Source organism: Erythrolamprus reginae, chromosome 10 (assembly GCF_031021105.1).
Source record: "Erythrolamprus reginae isolate rEryReg1 chromosome 10, rEryReg1.hap1, whole genome shotgun sequence".
Classification (NCBI taxonomy): Eukaryota; Metazoa; Chordata; class Lepidosauria; order Squamata; family Dipsadidae; genus Erythrolamprus; species Erythrolamprus reginae.
Window position 1 is genome coordinate 49,774,471 of NC_091959.1, and position 17,750 is coordinate 49,792,220.

Sequence of the window (17,750 nt, forward strand, 5' to 3'; positions counted from 1 at the left end):
GGATATAATCAAAGTGAAATGCATCAATAAAAGAATGGAAGATAAGGCATTAGGGATAATATGGGAGAAATAATCATTGGGAATCATAGAGTTCATATACATGGAGCTAGTAGAAACGTAAGAGGGACATTCGGACAGGGGACGGAAGGCACGCTGGGGCACTTATGCACGCCCTTTACTGACCTCTTAATTAATAATAATAATTTATTAGACTTATATTTATTAGACTTTATTAGACTCTTAGGAATCTGGAGAGGTCAACCCTGGACAGTCTGAGGGTAAAGATTTGGGGGTTAGGGGATGACACCCCAGAGTCTGGTAAAGAGTTCCATGCTTCACCAACTCAATTACTAAATTGTGTATGATTCGATTGTGTGTTGTTTTTTATATATTGGGGTTTCTTTTTTGGACTTTTTAATCTAAAACTGTAATCTAGATTTTTAAATATTAGATTTGTTACTATGTACTGTTCTTCACCATTGTTGTGAGCTGCCCCGAGTCCTGGAGAGGGGCGGCATATAAATCCAATAAATCTAATCTAATCTAAAGTCATATTTTTTGCAGTCAACTTTGGAGCGGTTAACATTAAGCTTGAATCTGTTGTGAGCTCGTGTGTTGTTGTGGTTGAAGCTGAAGTAGTCGTTGACAGGGAGGACGTTGTAGCATATAGATCTTGAGGGCTGTGCTTAGATCATGTTTGAGGCGTCGTAGTTCTAAGCTTTCTTCCCCACCTCCCCAGCCTCCCAAGGCAGCACCAGGCTTGGCTGCCCCAGGGCAGGAAGAGGCCAAATATAAGGGGCAGTTGTGTCGGGGCAGTGGGCCTCCCCTGCTTCTCCAGGGGGCATTTAAATGGCCCAAGGGTTGGAGAAGGCAACCATCTTTTGAAGAGCAAAAATGGGTCCTGCAGGAATTGGGCAGCATAGAAGTCAAATTAATAAACAAATTAATAAACAGAAGCATCTTTTTTTACATCCTGCCCACATTTACCCATTTTATCCATCCACTGAGTCCGGTCAAGCAGCTCTTAACAAAATCCTGCCAATTTTGACCAAACCAGGATGCTTGATGTGAAGAAAACGTATGCGTTCCGAACCCAAATGGTGGACAATTGCCCTTTCCCCCAAAACTTGTAAGACTTCTTCCCAGGGTCCATCTAAATCTCTGGTTCCAGAGGCCGCTGCTATTATTATGAAGTAAATAGAACTTTACTTGGGCGAATATGGCCACGCTGTGCCTTGACCTCCTATGTTTGTCTCCTAATTGTAGTGGGAACCGGTTCCATATTTTAATAACAAGATCATTTGTGACCTTGTGGAGGAAAAGCACAGAGGCATCATTTCCATCCTGGTAAGAAAACATTGGTTTTTTTGAGTAAGTTCACCCACCGCCAATATTTTATTTTTATTTATTTATTTATTTTGTCCAATACATAACACACATTGAAGAGAAAGATATGTAATAATATAAGTAAAGAAAAGAATAGAATTAAGATATAAAAGTATAGGTGAACATATTTGAAAGGAAGAAAAGATAAAGGAGATAAGGAGAGACAATGGACAGGGGACGGAAGGCATAGTTCCCTCTAAGCTGAGCAGTCAGCAATCGCTCACTTCAAAATCATCATCAACTCAGAGTTTTCCAAACCTGCCCAGAAGCCGAGAGGGAACGAGTGAGAGGGAAGGAGAGAGAAGGAAGGAGAGAGAGAGAGGAAGAGAGAGAAATAGATAGAAAAAAGAGAGGAAGGAAAAGAGAAAAAGAATGGGAGTAAGGAAGAGAGAAAGAAAATCAAAATCTAGTTTGAAACTAGCTCAACTATTTAAGTGGCATTTTGATATTGATAGAGTTGCCCTATGATGAGCTCACTGTTATAGACACACGGTACAGTATTTTATTTTGAAATTCTCTGAGGCAAAACAGGGTGGGGTTTTTGTTTGTTTCTTTGTTTGTTTATTCATTCATTCATTCATTTATTTATTTATTTATTTATTTATTTATTTATTATTTCTGTGCCGCCCAGTCCCAAAGGGACTGCCGCTCAGACACTATACTTTTCCGCCCACCCCCCCAAAAAATTAGAGGGAACACTGACGGAAGGCACACAATATGACCGGCTCCAAGCAAGGTTGCCCTCTAAAGGGATTTTGGGGACTGAAAAGGTTTTAAAATAGCTAGGAGATGCTATCAACGCGCTATTGACTTTCTTACAAAAGTACAGTTCTGGTTTTGTAGTGTAGTGGCAAAGAAGGGAAAGTGGACCACAGGGTGGTTCGACAGGACCTGGGCCGACCTGGGAAGGAGGAGCAATTTTCTTTGCTGTTTGGACTTGCTACCAGCGTCCATTCCCCTGGATCAGGAGACCTCCAGATGTGCAAATATAAACCCAACACATCTGGTTTGGATTCAAGAAGCAGACACATTGACCACTGACCAGGATGGTTCGGCAGGATCCATTGAAGAAGTTAGGATACCCTGGTGGACCCCTTACCTTAAGCCTGATGCGCCATTTATTGCTCAGGTGGGAACCCAGCAAAGGTCTTTGGTCTTTCGGGTTTAAGGACGAAGAAAGTTGAAAAACAAAAACAACAAATAGAAAAACACAGACAAAACATAGACATATATAATCAATACGTTTTGTTTTTCTATTCATTGTTTTTGATGTAAATTCTTGATAAAGATTATTTTTTTTAAAAAGGATGAAGAATGCTTGCGGCCTGGTGAAGCCACTGACCTGAGTTTCTTGGAAAAACTGGAGGAGAAAGTAGGGGATCATGCCCATTTTGTGACGTAGGTGCTAGAGGGGATGGCCTCACCTGGGCCCTCCTTGGAGCGGGCTCTAGTCCGGCCCCACCCGCTCTGACCTGGGAGTCCTGGGACGTGGGGGCGGCATATAAACCCAGTTAATGTGAATGAAACCTTTTCTCTCTGCAGCCGGAAGCTTGCAGATATGAAGACCCGGAAGTCCATCGACTGGGTGGACTTCCGCTTGCTTCACTATGCTGGAGAAGTGACCTACTGCACAGTGGGTAAGAAAGAGAGAGGGGGCGCTGTGAGAAAGCTGGCTTGGAGGGGGCTTAATCCTGGCTAGTTCCTTGCTTGAGGCTCATGAGAAGGATTCCTGCTTCAAGGAGGCGTCCGGCCGATTGGAAGCGCCTCCTGTCCAGAGTTCAAAACCAGGGACATTTCGCTTTCCGAAGCAACTGACCTGGGCAAGAGGTCTCCCCAATAGTTTGGAAAATGGCCCTGTGGCCCCCTCATTCCGAAGCCTCCTTCTAGGCACCAATTACAACTCCCGTAATTCCTCTGCGGGCCCTTCGATTTGACCTGGCTGACTCAAGTCCCCTAAGCTATAGCCCATCATTCCCAGCAAGCGGACTCCCCAGGGGTGGTGCAGGATAGTTGGCACCAAGTTGGCGAGGGTGGTGAAGTTTCTCTTTTTGTGTCTCTCTTCCCCAAAACCTCCTGGCAAAAGAGTCTGATAAGTCCCACAATCCCAATATTTTATTTGTTCAGACTGTGTTTCTCAACCATGCCAACTTTGAGACTTCAATTCCCAGAATCCCTCAGCCGGCAGGGGGATTCTGGGAGCTGAAGTCCAGATACAGTATCTGAAAGTTCCCAGGGTTCAGAACCGCTGGTCTTAAGCCAGCAGAGCCTTTGCTGAGGTGTCCCCCTGGCTTCATTTTCAGGAAGACGTTTCCTAATTTTATTAGCATTGTTTCCACTTTGTTTCCTGCCGTCTTTAGGATTTCTGGAGAAAAATAATGACCTGCTTTACCGGAACCTCAAAGAGGTAAGGATACGTTTTGACCCATGGAGGTGGACTTCTCTCTTGCCCTGTGGGGGTTAAGGGACAGAGCAGAGGTCGGGAGGGAGAGTGGCAGGAATTCTTAGGGCGGCTGAGTTTCAAAATGAGTATATGAAGAATTCTGCCCCCGCCTCCTGCTTTAAAGCCCTACATGGCAATGGACCAGATTACCTCCGGAACCGCCTGCTACCGCACAAATCCCAGCGACCAATAAGGTGCCAGAGTGGGCCTTCTCCGGGTCTCGTCGACTAAACAATGTCGTTTGGCGGGCCCCAGGGGAAGAGCCTTCTCTGTGACGGCCCCGGCCCTCTGGAACCAACTCCCCCCGGAGATTAGAACTGCCCCCACCCTCCCTGTCTTTCGTAAACTACTCAAGACTCACTTATACCGCCAGGCATGGGGGAGTTGAGATATTCCTTCCCCCTAGGCCATTACAGGTTATGCATGGTATGTCTGTGTGTATGTTTGGTTTTATAATAAGGGTTTTTAGTTGTTTTTATTATTGGATTGTACATGTTGTGTTTATTATTGTTGTTAGCCGCCCCGAGTGTGCGGAGTGGGGCGGCATACAAATCCAATAAATCATTTATTATTATTATTATTATTATTATTATTATTATTATTATTATTTCACCTGTCTCCAGGTGCTGTGCAATTCCAAAAATGGTATCCTGAAAGAATGCTTCCGCTCATCGGAGCTACACAACCGGAGAAGGCCCGAGACGGTCAGTGCCTCCCCTGGGCGGTTTGGAGGAGCTCTTGAAATGTTTTAGCTCGGAGCCCAGCAATAGATTGTGGAATTGGGGGAAGGAGAAATTTCTTCATTGGCCAAGTGTGATTGCACACACAAGGAATTTGTCTTTGGAATTTGTCTTCAGTGTACATAAAAATCAATTAAATCATTTGTGTGCAAACACATTCAATTAAATAAATAAACAAACAAAAGAAAAAGAGACATTTGTCAAGAATCTGGAGGTCCAACACTTAATGATTGTCATAGGGGTCAAGTAAGCAATGAAGAAACAATCGATATTAATAAAAATCTTAAGGATACAAGCAACAAGTGACAGCCCTACAGTCCTGAGTGGGAGGAGATGGGTGATAGGAACGATGGGGAAAAGCTACTACTGATAGAAGTGCAGACTTAGTAAATAGTTTGATAGTGTGGAGGGAATTCTTTCTTTAGCAGAGTGATGGGGAAACACCGTCCTTTTGTCTACTTGTCTTGGTGTGCAGGGCTCTGTAGTGACATTTTGAGGGTAGGAGTTGAAACACTTTGTGTCCAGGATGCGAGGGGTCAGTCAATATTTCCACGTCCCTCTATTTGACTCGTGCAGTCCCTTCCTCACCATTAACAGATCTGGGACCAAGTGCCCATGGAAACGAGACTTGCGGTGGCCTTTAGAACACTGTGTCCGGAGTGCACACAACGCACACTCATTCTCACATATTTATTTATTATTTATTTATTTATTTATTAATTATTTAGATTTGTATGCCGCCTCTCTCCGCAGACTCGGGACGGCTCACAACAAGTGAAAAAAAACAATCTACAACAAATCTAAATTACTGTTTAAAAATATTTAAAAGACCCCATATTCTAAACACACATACATACAGACATACCATTCATAAATTGTATCTGCCCGGGGGAGATGTTTCAGTTCCCCCATGCCTGACGACAGAGGTGGGTCTTAAGGAGTTTATGAAAGGCAAGGAGGGTGGGGGCAGTTCTAATAATCCGAGGATCACACTCCCCCGCTTGGTGTGAGCTCGTAGCTGCAGGACGGGGGTCTCACTCCTTCCGTGCTTGTAACCGAGTTCTTCTGTCGCGCCCAGGTTGCAGCTCAGTTCAAAAGCAGCCTGTCCAGTTTGATAGACATCCTGATGTCCAAGGAGCCCTCCTACATCCGGTGCATCAAACCCAACGGGGACAAAGAACCTGGTACGGAGACCTCTGGCGGTTTCATGGATCTGACCTCAGCCCGAAAGGACTTTTGAGGATCTCTTTTGAAGCCAAACATTTTGGAGCATTTGGACAGTTGACTTTGGACCCTGGGAATCCATTTGGGGGGATTTTAACCATTTGGGGGGTGGGGGAGGAGGCAGAAGAGGGGGGCCAAGGCCCTGAACAAGGTGCTGTTTTCGTTGTGCAGACAAATTCGATGACTCCCTGATAAGGCACCAGGTGAAATACCTGGGCTTAATGGAGCACCTCCGGGTGAGGAGAGCTGGCTTCGCTTACCGACGGAAGTATGAGCACTTCCTGCAAAGGTGAGGCTCCTCTCCATCCCCCCCCCCCGAGAATGCAAGAGGAGGGGGCCACCTAGTTTCCCCCCCCCCCCAGCCCTAAAACGTTCTGCTGGAGATTGGACACCTGAATGGCACCCTTTGTGTAGCAACACATTAGGAAGACCGAGGTCACCTGTGGAATTGTCTCGTTGTACAGCCCCTCCCTTTGCTGTGGGGCTTGTGGAGGGGGATTGGAGTTTGCATCCCCTAAACAAGCTTTGCTCATAATCATGATTTCTGGGGGGGACCAGCTGGATGGAGAAGGCGGAGGTCAGTTTGCCTTCTTTGTGGGAGTCCCAGCAGGCCCCTTCTGTGGTTGGGAACCCTCTTTCTCCCGACTGATTCCAGGTACAAGTCGCTCTGCCCGGACACCTGGCCCCAGTGGCGAGGCCCTGCAGCCAAGGGGGTGGAGAGGCTCGTCCACCACATCGGCTACAAGCCCGAAGAGTTCAAGATGGGAAGGTAAAGAGGAGACGGTGCCCACTGGCTCCATCACCGACCCGTGCAGGGGGGGCTGCCCATTAAAATGCAACTTAATATTAGATTTGTTCCACTGTTGTATTGTTTTTATTACTGTTGTGAGCCGCCCCAAGTCTTTGGAGAAGGGCGGCATACAAATCTATTATTATTATTATTATTATTATTATTATTATTATTATTATTTATTAGATTTGTATGCCGCCCCTCTCCATAGACTCGGGGCGGCTCACAACAGTAATAAAAACAATATAGCAGTGGAACAAATCTAATAATTTAAAAAACGCTAAAAACCCCATTATTAAAAGCAAACATACACACAAACATTCCATGTATAAACTGTATAGGCCCGGGGGAGATGTCTCAGTTCCCCCATGCCTGATGACAGAGGTGGGTTTTAAGGAGTTTACGAAAGGCAAGGAGGGTGGGAGCAGTTCTAATCTCCGGGGAAAGCTGGTTCCACAGGGTCGGAGCCACCACAGAGAAGGCTCTTACCCTGGGTCCCGCCAAACGACATTGTTTAGTCGACAGGACCTGGAGAAGGCCAACTCTGTGGGACCTAACCGGTCACTGGGATTCGTGCGGCAGAAGGCCACACGAATAATAAATAATAAATAATAATATAAATAAATAATAAATAATAATGACTTCTGTCTCCTTCAGGACCAAGCTCTTCATTCGCTTCCCGAGAACCCTGTTTGCCACCGAAGATGCCTTTGAACATCGGAAACACCTCCTGAGTATGTGCGTGGGCCTCCTTGGCCCTTGACCAGAATGATATTTTTCTACCTGGACATTATGAGGAAGTCATCCCCTGAGAGCCCTGGGTGACCTCCTGATAAATACGACTTCTTGGCCCAGATGTCCTAAGGCGGCACAAAAATCCCTGTTGGGCTCTTCAGTCTGGCCCTTGTCGTCCTTCCCAGCTTTGGCCAAAGAGGAGCCTCCAGGTTTAGCCTTGCAAGCCAGCACTATCTAGGGCTAATTCTGGGGTGGTCTCCTTTGCACTAAGATGTGCTCAATCTCTGAAGAAGCCAGGGAGCTTTGGTGGGAAAGATTATTATTATTATTATTATTATTTATTGGATTTGTATGCCGCCCCTCTCCGCAGACTCGGGGCGGCTAACAACAGTGGTAAAACAACATGAACAATCCAATTAATAAAAACAACTAAAAAACCCTTATAAAAAACAAACAAACATACCATGCATAACTTGTAGTAGCCTAGGGAGAAAGGATAACTTAACTCCCCCATGCCTGGCGACAAAGGTGGGTCTTAAGTAATTTGCGAAAGACAAGGAGGGTGGGGGCCGTTCCAGAGGGCCGGGGCTGCCACAGAGAAGGCTCTATCCCTGGGGCCCGCCAAACGATACCTAAGAGTTTACCTATCTTGACTATGACTCTTCTCATCCCCTGAATTTGGAGTCAAAATGAGACATTAGAGAAGTTGAGGGGTGAAATGTTGGAGATGGTCAAAGGCAAACGAACTCTTATCTTCTGGGCAACGTTGTGTTGAATCTAACTGGAAATGGAAGGAGCCACCTAAATGGGATGGCCTTCCCATTGGCATTGCACAACCACCACAGAACCAGTTGAAGAAAGATCCTTCCAGCTGCCTTTTTATCGCAGGGGAATTCTTAGATAACACTGTTGGTGCATCACAATGCTTGATTCAATTTCAAGGAATCTTCTGGGCTACAAAGTCCCAGGTGTTTGTCCTTGTAATTTGCAGTTAGAAGGGACGTTTCTGGTAAAGGAAACAGAGTTATACAGTCTTTGGAGTCGTCATAGTCCAGGGCTCCCCAGAGAAACAAGGGGGGACTTTCGCCTGGCAAAGGCATTGGGGCAGAGTCCTCTCCTCGCTCTCTTTCAGTCTCCAGAATCCAAGCCAAATACAGAGGTTGCCTGGGGAAGCGAGAATTCCAGAAGATGAGACAAGCCGGTAAGGATGAGTTGGCTGGAAGCGAAAACTCTCTCTCGAGAAGGAGATATGACAATTCGGTTACTGGAGATGCTTTGGGAAAACGTGCGTCGCTTGCCCTTCGCCTGCTAATCAAGAAGGTTTGAACGGGCTACAAGAAGGGTGGAAGGTCTTAAGCATAAAACATGTCAGGAAAGACTTCATGGACTCAATCTGTAGAGTCTGGAGGACAGAAGGAAAAGGGGGGACGTGACCGAAACATTTAAACACATTAAAGGGTTAAATAAGGTTCAGGAGAGAAGTGTTTTGTTTTGTTTTTCAATTTTTTTTTTATTATTTTCAAAAAAGGACAAACAAACATACAACACTGAACATTTAAGGAGCTACCATTGCTCTGCTTATCGTAGAAGTCTCACTAATACAGAATATAAAAAACTCTTAACTATTACCAGATCTTAGCAGATTACTTTATCATTAAATTTAATTTTGTGTTTTTAAGATTAAAATCATTAATTAAATTTCTTTGTTTTGTTTTGTTTTTTAAAGATGATATATTTGTATATATATACATATATATGAAGAACAATAAACAAATTATTAGTAATACAAGAAGAAAATAAAATAAACACTTCTAAGTTATCATATAAACTATTTAATTCTATCTTATAATTTTTCAAATAGTCATTTATTCTTATATATTTAATTTTTTGTACTATTTTTAACATTCCACCAATCATATACTTTATCCCATATTTTGTAAAATTCTGTTTCAGTTTGGTTATTCAAACGTTTAGTCATCATGTCTAATTCTGCACATTCTATAATTTTTTTAAATACCTCCGTGTCTTTCGGTATCGTCTTTTCTTTCCATTTCTGTGCAAATGCTATTCGTGCCGCCGCCAATATATGTATTATTAAATAGTAAATTTCTTTTTTGTACTTTATATTTGAAATACCCAATAGGAAAAATTCAGGAGATTTTTCGATCTTCTCCTTTGTTATTTCATTTATCCAATTCTCTACTTTATTCCAAAATATTTTTGTCTCAGAACAGGTCCACCATGCATGATAATATGTGCCAACTTCTTTTTTGCATTTCCAACAAATAGGCGATACAGATGGAAACATTTTAGAAATTCTATATGGTGGAAGGTGCCATCTATAAAACATCTTAATTTGATTTTCTTTGAAAGAGATTGATTTTGTTATTTTCCAATTATACTTCCATACCTTTTCCCAAGTATCTATATCAATCTCTTTACCAAAATTTTTGCACCAACTGATCATATTATCTTTCAATATCCAACCTATCGTTCTATGATTTAATAAATATTTATAAACATTTCCAATTGTCTTTGTTTGACTTTGGAATAATAATTTACTCAATACATTATTTTCTTTTTTAAAAATATAAGTCTTTATGTCTATTTGGTATCTAGAACTAATCTGCATATAATGCCACCAATCTAAATCTATACCTAACTCGTATAACTCTTGTTTTGTTCTTAGTTTTAATTGGTTATCTAACAAGTCACTATATTTCCAGATCTTACCTTTTCCTTTAAGATTCGGGTGTACAATAGCTTCAAAGGGTGAAACCCATTCTGGCATAACTAAAAAGTGATTTTTCTTTATTTCATTCCACACTTCTATTAATGCTTTCCTAATAACATTGTTTTTGAAATATGAGCGAGTTTTTAATTTGTCATACCATACAAATGCCTGCCATCCGACCATTAGGTCGTGACCTTCTAGATTGAGTAATCTTTGATTTTCTAATGTCAGCCATTCTTTTATCCATGTCAAGGCTGTGGCATGATAATATAGTTTCCAATTTGGGAGACCTAGGCCTCCTCTTTCCTTACGATCTTCTAGTGAATTTTGTTTTATTCTTGATTTTTTACCTTGCCAAATAAATTTTTTTATTATCTTATTCAAGTCAGCAAAAAATTTCGTACCTGGATTTATTGGGATCACTTGGAAAAGAAACAATATTTTTGGAAGAATGTTCATTTTAACTGTGGAGATTCTTCCTACGAGTGATAATTGCAAATTACTCCATATTTCTAAGTCTTTTTTAATCTGACTTAATAATTTTAAATAATTATCATTTTTTAAGGATAAGGCTTTAGAAGTCATCCATATCCCTAAATATTTAACTTTTTTCGTGATCTTCATGTTTGATAATTCTCCTAAATATTTTCTCTGTGTTTCAGTCATATTTTTTGTTAATATCTGTGTCTTTTCCTTGTTTATTTTCAATCCTGCGACTTTCCCATATTCTTCTATCACATTTGTTAAGTTTAAAATAGATTCTATTGGGTCATCCAAAACAAACACTACATCGTCAGCAAATGCTTGTGTTTTATAAGTTTCCTTTCTGATTTCCAATCCTTTTATTTCCTTATCCGCTCTTATTTTTATCAACAATGCTTCTAAAGTTAGAATAAATAACAATGGTGATATTGGGCAACCTTGTCTTACTCCTCTTTGTATAACTACTTTTTCTGTCTGTTCACTGTTTATAATAATTTTAGCAGTTTGTTCAGAATATATAGCGTCTATTATATTAAAAAAATTTGTTCCTACTTCCATCTTATTTAATTGTATTTTCATAAAATTCCAATCCACGTTGTCAAATGCTTTTTTGGCATCCAAAAATATTAGTGCCATTTGCTTTTCTGGATGCTGCTCATAGTATTCCAGAGTGTTAACTATTATTCTTAAATTATTTTTGATTTGTCTTCCTGGTAAGAATCCATTTTGATCACTATGTATCATATTATTTATAATACTTTTAAGTCTATTAGCAAATATTGATATAAAGATTTTATAATCAACGTTCAACAATGATATGGGTCTATAATTTTCGATTTTTTCTTTCTGAGTATCAGCCTTATGTATTAAAGTTATTAAAGTTTCTGACCAGGTTTTTGGTAATTTACCTATTGTCAATATTTGATTATATATCTCAAGCATATTTGAAAAAAGTATTTCTAATTCTAATTTATAAAATTCAGCTGGTTTTGCGTCTGGACCAGTCGCTTTGTTATTTTTTTTATTCTTTATAGATTGTTTTAATTCTATATCTGTAATAGGTCTATTTAATCTTTGCTGTTGTGTTTCGGTTAAGACTGGAAGTTCTATTTTTTCCAGATATTTAAAAATTAAATCCTCACTTATCTCTTCTTTCTTATATAATTGTTTATAAAATTCCGATACTATTTCCTTTTTATCTTCTCTTCTATGTTTTATTGTACCTTTTGAATCTATCAAATTTTTTATAATTTTATTTTCTCTCTCTTTTCTTAGTTTATATGCCAGCCATCTTCCCGGTTTATTCGCATGCTCAAAATAATCTTGTTTTGCTCTCTTTAGCTTTTCTACAATCGATTCTTGTTCTATTAATCTCAGTTTATGTCTTATTAATTCTCTCTGGTTTTTTAATTTGTCATCCTTGTCCTCTTTTTGCATTGAAGTTTCTAATTTTCTTAATTCTTCTATTAATGCTCCTTGATATTTTTTCTTTTCTTTATTTTTTTTTGCTATAAATGATATTGTTAGTCCACGTATATATGCTTTAGTTGTATCCCATAAATTTTGAGGTGTGGTATCTGTATTTTTATTTATTTTTTAAAAAATCTCTAATTCCTTCTCTATCCATTTCTTATATTCAGGATCTGTTATTATAGTTCTATTCATTGACCAATTCTTTATTCTCCTTTTACCTTTCCAATATAAGGATAAGGGGTTATGATCCGCCCAAGTATTTGTCTCTATTTCTATTTCGCTTATTTGTTCCATTATGTGCAAAGGGGCCCAAGCCATGTCAATTCTAGACCATGTCTTATGCGGGTTGGAGTAAAAAGTATACTGTTTATCTTTTAAATGCTGTTCTCGCCATACATCTTTTAATGCTAATTCTGAACTCATTTTCCAAAATGACGCCGGTAGAATTACCTTACATGCCTGGGATAAACACAGATCCATCCTGCAGAGATAAAATGCAGGGAATCGTATAAGGGCAGACGAGATGGACCAGGAGGTCTTCTTCTGCCGTCCACCTTCTTCTGTGTTTTCTATGTTTCTCCTGGCTGAGCTGGGGGGGGGGGGTCTCTTTCTGCCTTGCAGCCATCCTGCTGGAGGCGGCCTGGAGGGGGGTGCTGGCGCGCAGGCTGGCCAAGAAGAGGATGTGGGCAGTGGAGACAATCCACAAGTGAGTGTCCTGCCTGGGACTCCCCCCCCTCCCTTTCCGTTGCCTCTCAGCCCTGAGGAGCCATCCGAGGGAGTCCCTGCTCACCGGGTTGTTATTATTATTATTAGACTTGTATGCCGCCCTTCTCCGAAGACTTATTCCGTGTCTCGCACGGGGGTCTGTAGACACACGCATGCCTACACAGCTGGGGGGGGCTGGGGACGGAGGAAGGAGGGTGCTGACCATTGCCTCTCTCCCTTCTGAAGGTTCTTGAAAGGCTTCATCCACCGCAGGGAGCCCCTGAATGCCGACAACGTGGACTTTGTGAGGTTTGTGCAGCACACCTACCTCCTGAAACTCAGGGACCTCATTCCCAAGACCGTGCTGGACAAGAGCTGGCTCAAGCCGCCCGAGATCCTGCAACAAGTGAGAACGGCCTTGGTGGGCAGCCTCCGTGTTCAGGGGCAGTCGGCTGCAGAGTCCAGGGAGGAGGCCTCTGCTTGGGGGGTTCTGGCAGGGGGGCCAGGGGGTGTCGCTCTAGGGAGGGTGGGCCTCCCCTGGGGTTGGCTGAGGGGTCGTCAGATTGAGACGGTCTCCTATACTTCGTCCCGTCAGGTCCCACCACAGAGTCGGCCTTATCCAGGTCCCATCGGCCAAACAATGTCGTCTGGCAGGGCCTAGGGGAAGAGCCTTCTCTGTGGTGGCCCCGGCCCTCTGGAACGAATCCCCCCCGGAGATCCTCCTCCCTCCTGGTCTTTGGTAAAGCTCTGAAGACCCAGCTCTGACAGTGGCCAGGGGTGGGGGGGGCGTGAGCCACACGATTGTCACCGACCGGTGTGAATGATGAATTGGTTGAATGACCACATATTTAGGTTTTTATTACTTTTGTATATGTCTTTTTAAAAATAATAAGAGTTCTCATATATACTGTTTGCATTGACAATGTTGTACGACACCTTGAGTCGCTTCGAGAAGGGCGGCATAGAAGCCTCATAAATCAATCAGTAAATTTGACATGCCCCAAACTGGGGGTCGTGAGTGGGGGCATCGTCTGGGGCCGACTCTAGTGTCCATCTCACGTCCGTCGTCTCCCCTTCCACCCCCCAGACCTCTGCCCTCCTGAAGACCCTCTGCAAGAGGAACCTGGTCCGGAAATATTGCTGTGGAATCAGCCCCGAGAAGAAGGCCCAGGTGAGGGGCTGAGGCCCTTTCAGGCGAGGGTCTCCCAGGGGTCCCCAGGGGGCTGAAGCCGGACGTCGCTTCTTCTTCCACCCCCAAACAGATGGAGCAGAAAGCCCTGGCCAGTGCCATCTTCTCTGGGAGGAAAGTGGGCTACGTGGAAAGTCTGGACCAGCCATTTCTGGACAGCCGGCTGGGTGAGTGAGTGAGTGGCCCCGGCTCAAATGAAGGGCCCTCCCTCCCTCCCTTCCTGTCTGGGTGTAATTTGGGGGCGGGTGTCAGGGGAAGCATAGAATGGGGGGTCAGGAGGCTCCCAAGGGTCACCTGAGCACCTGAAACCGAAAGGAGGATTTACAGTGATATGAAAGAGAGTGTGAGGATTTTAATGGGTTTTTTTGTACCACGAAAGTGAGTGTAGGGTACGATGACTATACTGGGTTCACATGAGATGCCTGAAAGAGAGACACCTTTTTTCCTTTACCTTTCTTTCTTGTTTTACCTGCCAGGGGGAACTATGACTAATTAGGTTTACTGGGACATACACAATAAACTATTTGGACCCCCCCCCCCCCCCCGAATTGATATAATCTTGATCCCTGTCATGGTTAGATAAAATTTAGGATTTAGTCAATATGAGTGGGAATATTTCTTTTTCCTTTCTTTTCTTTGTTAAAGGGCAATTGTTATAAAAGTAGGGTTAAGAGATATACATGGAATTGATATTAAGGATATATGGGAAAGAGTAATTCGGAGAGGGGCGGCATACAAATCTAATAAATTATTATTATTATTATTAATTCCTGGAGGCATCTGTAATATGGTAAATGATTTAGCTTTACTAGATAAATGGTCAAAGCAATGGAAACTGCAGTTTAATGTTTCCAAATGTAAAATAATGCACTTGGGGAAAAGGAATCCTCAATCTGAGTTTGACAGTTCTGTGTTAGCAAAAACTTCAGAAGAGAAGGATTTAGGGGTAGTGATTTCTGACAGTCTCAAAATGGGTGAGCAGTGCAGTCAGGCGGTAGGGAAAGCAAGTAGGATGCTTGGCTGCATAGTTAGAGGTATAACAAGCAGGAAGAGGGAGATCGTGATCACGCTATATAGAGCGCTGGTGAGACCACATTTGGAATACTGTTTTCAGTTCTGGAGACCTCACCTACAAAAAGAGATGGATAAAATTGAACGGGTCCAAAGACGGGCTACAAAAATGGTGGAAGGTCTTAAGCATAAAACGTATCAGGAAAGACTTCATGAACTCAATCTGTAGAGTCTGGAGGACAGAAGGAAAAGGGGGGACATGATCGAAACATTTAAATACGTTAAAGGGTTAAATAAGGTCCAGGAGGGAAGTGTTTTTAATAGGAAAGTGAACCCAAGAACAAGGGGACACAATCTGAAGTTAGTTGGGGGAAAGATCAAAAGCAACATGAGAAAATATTATTTTACTGAAATAGTAGTAGATCCTTGGAACAAACTTCCAGCAGATGTAGTAGATAAATCCACAGTAACTGAATTTAAACATGCCTGGGATAAACATAGATCCATCCTAAGATAAAATACAGAAAATAGTATAAGGGCAGACTAGATGGACCATGAGGTCTTTTTCTGCCGTCAGACTTCTATGTTTCTATGTTTCTTATTAATTTTTGTCCAGGTGTAAAGGAGGCATTTGTTGGATTATGCATACCAAATTTTAAAAGATGAGTTGATGCCATAGGGCTGGGGCCGCCACAAAGAAGGCTCTTCCCCTGGGTCCTGCCAAACGGCATTGTTTAGTCAACAAGCCCCTGTGGGACCTGATTGGCCGCTGGGATTCGTGCGGCAGAAGGTGGTCCCGGAGGTGTTCTGGCCTGATGCCATGTAGTTCAATCAGTGGAGTGGCCTGGCCTTCCTGCCGTTTCTTTGAGGGCCTCAGAAGCGCTTTCTGCCCCCTTCTCCCCCCCCCAGGTGAGAGTGACCTGTGCCCCAAAGTCCTGCAGATGATCCGCCACGAGAAGGTCCAGGTAAGGCAGAGGAGGGCAGCCCACAGGTGAGCCAGGGGGCAGGTCCCAGCCGCTCTCAGGGTCTCCTCCCGGCCCTGCTGCGGTTCCTGACCCCCCCACCCCCCCGGTCTCTCCTGCCGCTTTCCAGTATGTCACAGCGGTGGTGAAATACGACCGGAACGGGTTCAAGCCCCGAGAGCGACTGCTGGTCCTCACCCGGGTGGCCGCTTACGTGGTGGAGACAGCCAGGATCAAGCAGAAGATTGAGTACGCCGCCCTCAAAGGTGACCGCTGGGGTCGCTTCTCAGAGACAAGTGGAGGGAGAGCGCAGGGCTCCATCTGTGCAATTTCACCAGAGGCGTGAAAGTGTCCGCTCGACTAAGGAGACTTTTAAAGGAAGAGTGGAGGCCTCCTTCCCCCTTTCCATGAAATGGACCCCATGGGGCAGGGGGAGCTCTGCTCCCTCTGGGTCACTCGCTCTGTGTCCCTTTCTTTTCGGCCAGGCGTTTCCACCAGCAGCCTCAGCGACGGCATCTTCGTCCTTCACGTCCCAGAAGACAACAAGCAGGAGAAGGTGAGAGGGATTTCGGACAGTGTCTCAGGGGTGGCCCCAAAGGAGAGGGGGTCCAGCCATTCTCCAAAGCCCCTGGGGGCAGGACAGGAAGCGATGGGTGGAAACTAAACAAGGAGAGAAGCAACTGAGAACTAAGGAGGAATTTCCTAACAAGTGAGGACAATTATTCCGTGGAACAGCTTGCCACCAGAAGTTGTGAATGGAAGCATTGAAGCAGAGGTTGGATCACCATCCGTCTGAAGTCATGTAGGGTTCTGTGCCTAAGCAGAGGGTTGGGCTAGAAGACCTCCAAGGTCCCTCCCGACTCTCTTGTTGTGGTTGTCATTGTTCATTTCCTCCTCCTGGAGACCCTCCTGCTTCAGGACGGGGTCAGAAACGAGGGTCTCCCTCCTCCGACCTTCCTTGCAGGGAGACGCCATCCTGCGGTGCGACCACGTTTTTGAGACCGTCACCAAGCTCTGCATGCTAGCCAAGAGGCCGGACCTGGTGGCCGTGGTCCAGGGAAGGTAAAGTGGGGGGTGGCCTTTGTGGTGGCAGTCCTGGCACGCGTGTGTGTTTGCTTTTAATACCACTTGGGTGGAGCTCACTGGAGAAAGGTCCAGTAATTTAAGGCTTCCCTTTCACCACGCAGGGCAGTTAGAGCCTGGATCCTGAACAACTTAAATGTCCCAAACTACGTGGCCCAAAAATAAATAAATAAAGGGAACCTCAAATAACACATCCTGGGTCTGAATGAATTCTCATGGAATATTTTGTTCTGTACAAAGTTGAATGGGCACCACAGCAGGTGAAATTGATGGTCAATCAATGTTTCTTCCTAAGTGGACAGTTTGATTTCACAGAAGTTTGATTGACTTGGAGTTATGTTGTGTTGTTTAAGGGTTCCTTTTATTTATTTTGAGCAGTGTATTTATTTTCTTAACTCAAAACATAACAATGTCGGTTGGCGGGCCCCAGGGGAAGAGCCTTCTTCTCTGTGGCGGCACCGGCCCTCTGGAACCAGCTCCCCCCGGAGATTAGAACTGCCCCTACTCTTCCTGCCTTCCGTAAACTCCTTAAAACCCACCTTTGCCGTCAGGCATGGGGGAACTGAAACATCTCCCCCTGGGCATGTTTAATTTATACATGGTATGCTTGTGTGCGTGTCTGTTAGTATATGGGGTTTTTTAAATCTTCAAATATTTTAAATTTAGTCGGATTATTTATGATTTGTTCCACTTGTTGTGAGCCGCCCCGAGTCTTCGGAGAGGGGCGGCATACAAATCCAAATAATAAATAAATAAATAAATTTAAAAAAAACAATACATTGCAATCCAATTAAT

At 43.6% G+C, this 17,750-nt stretch overlaps 1 protein-coding gene across 1 annotated transcript in view; it reads left to right on the forward strand.

Moving 5' to 3' along the window:
• MYO1H (myosin IH) overlaps positions 1 to 17,750 on the forward strand; it is a 36,852-nt gene that overhangs the window by 15,436 nt on the left and 3,666 nt on the right. The window contains exons 13-30 of the mRNA XM_070763348.1: positions 1,267 to 1,347; positions 2,693 to 2,784; positions 2,929 to 3,023; positions 3,744 to 3,790; positions 4,450 to 4,530; positions 5,645 to 5,750; positions 5,962 to 6,079; positions 6,446 to 6,559; positions 7,238 to 7,314; positions 8,448 to 8,516; positions 12,627 to 12,711; positions 12,957 to 13,116; positions 13,798 to 13,881; positions 13,973 to 14,066; positions 15,820 to 15,875; positions 16,003 to 16,138; positions 16,358 to 16,428; positions 16,837 to 16,934. Coding sequence (XP_070619449.1) covers positions 1,267 to 1,347; positions 2,693 to 2,784; positions 2,929 to 3,023; positions 3,744 to 3,790; positions 4,450 to 4,530; positions 5,645 to 5,750; positions 5,962 to 6,079; positions 6,446 to 6,559; positions 7,238 to 7,314; positions 8,448 to 8,516; positions 12,627 to 12,711; positions 12,957 to 13,116; positions 13,798 to 13,881; positions 13,973 to 14,066; positions 15,820 to 15,875; positions 16,003 to 16,138; positions 16,358 to 16,428; positions 16,837 to 16,934 — 1,664 coding nt within the window. The remainder of the gene's footprint in view (positions 1 to 1,266; positions 1,348 to 2,692; positions 2,785 to 2,928; positions 3,024 to 3,743; positions 3,791 to 4,449; positions 4,531 to 5,644; positions 5,751 to 5,961; positions 6,080 to 6,445; positions 6,560 to 7,237; positions 7,315 to 8,447; positions 8,517 to 12,626; positions 12,712 to 12,956; positions 13,117 to 13,797; positions 13,882 to 13,972; positions 14,067 to 15,819; positions 15,876 to 16,002; positions 16,139 to 16,357; positions 16,429 to 16,836; positions 16,935 to 17,750) is intronic.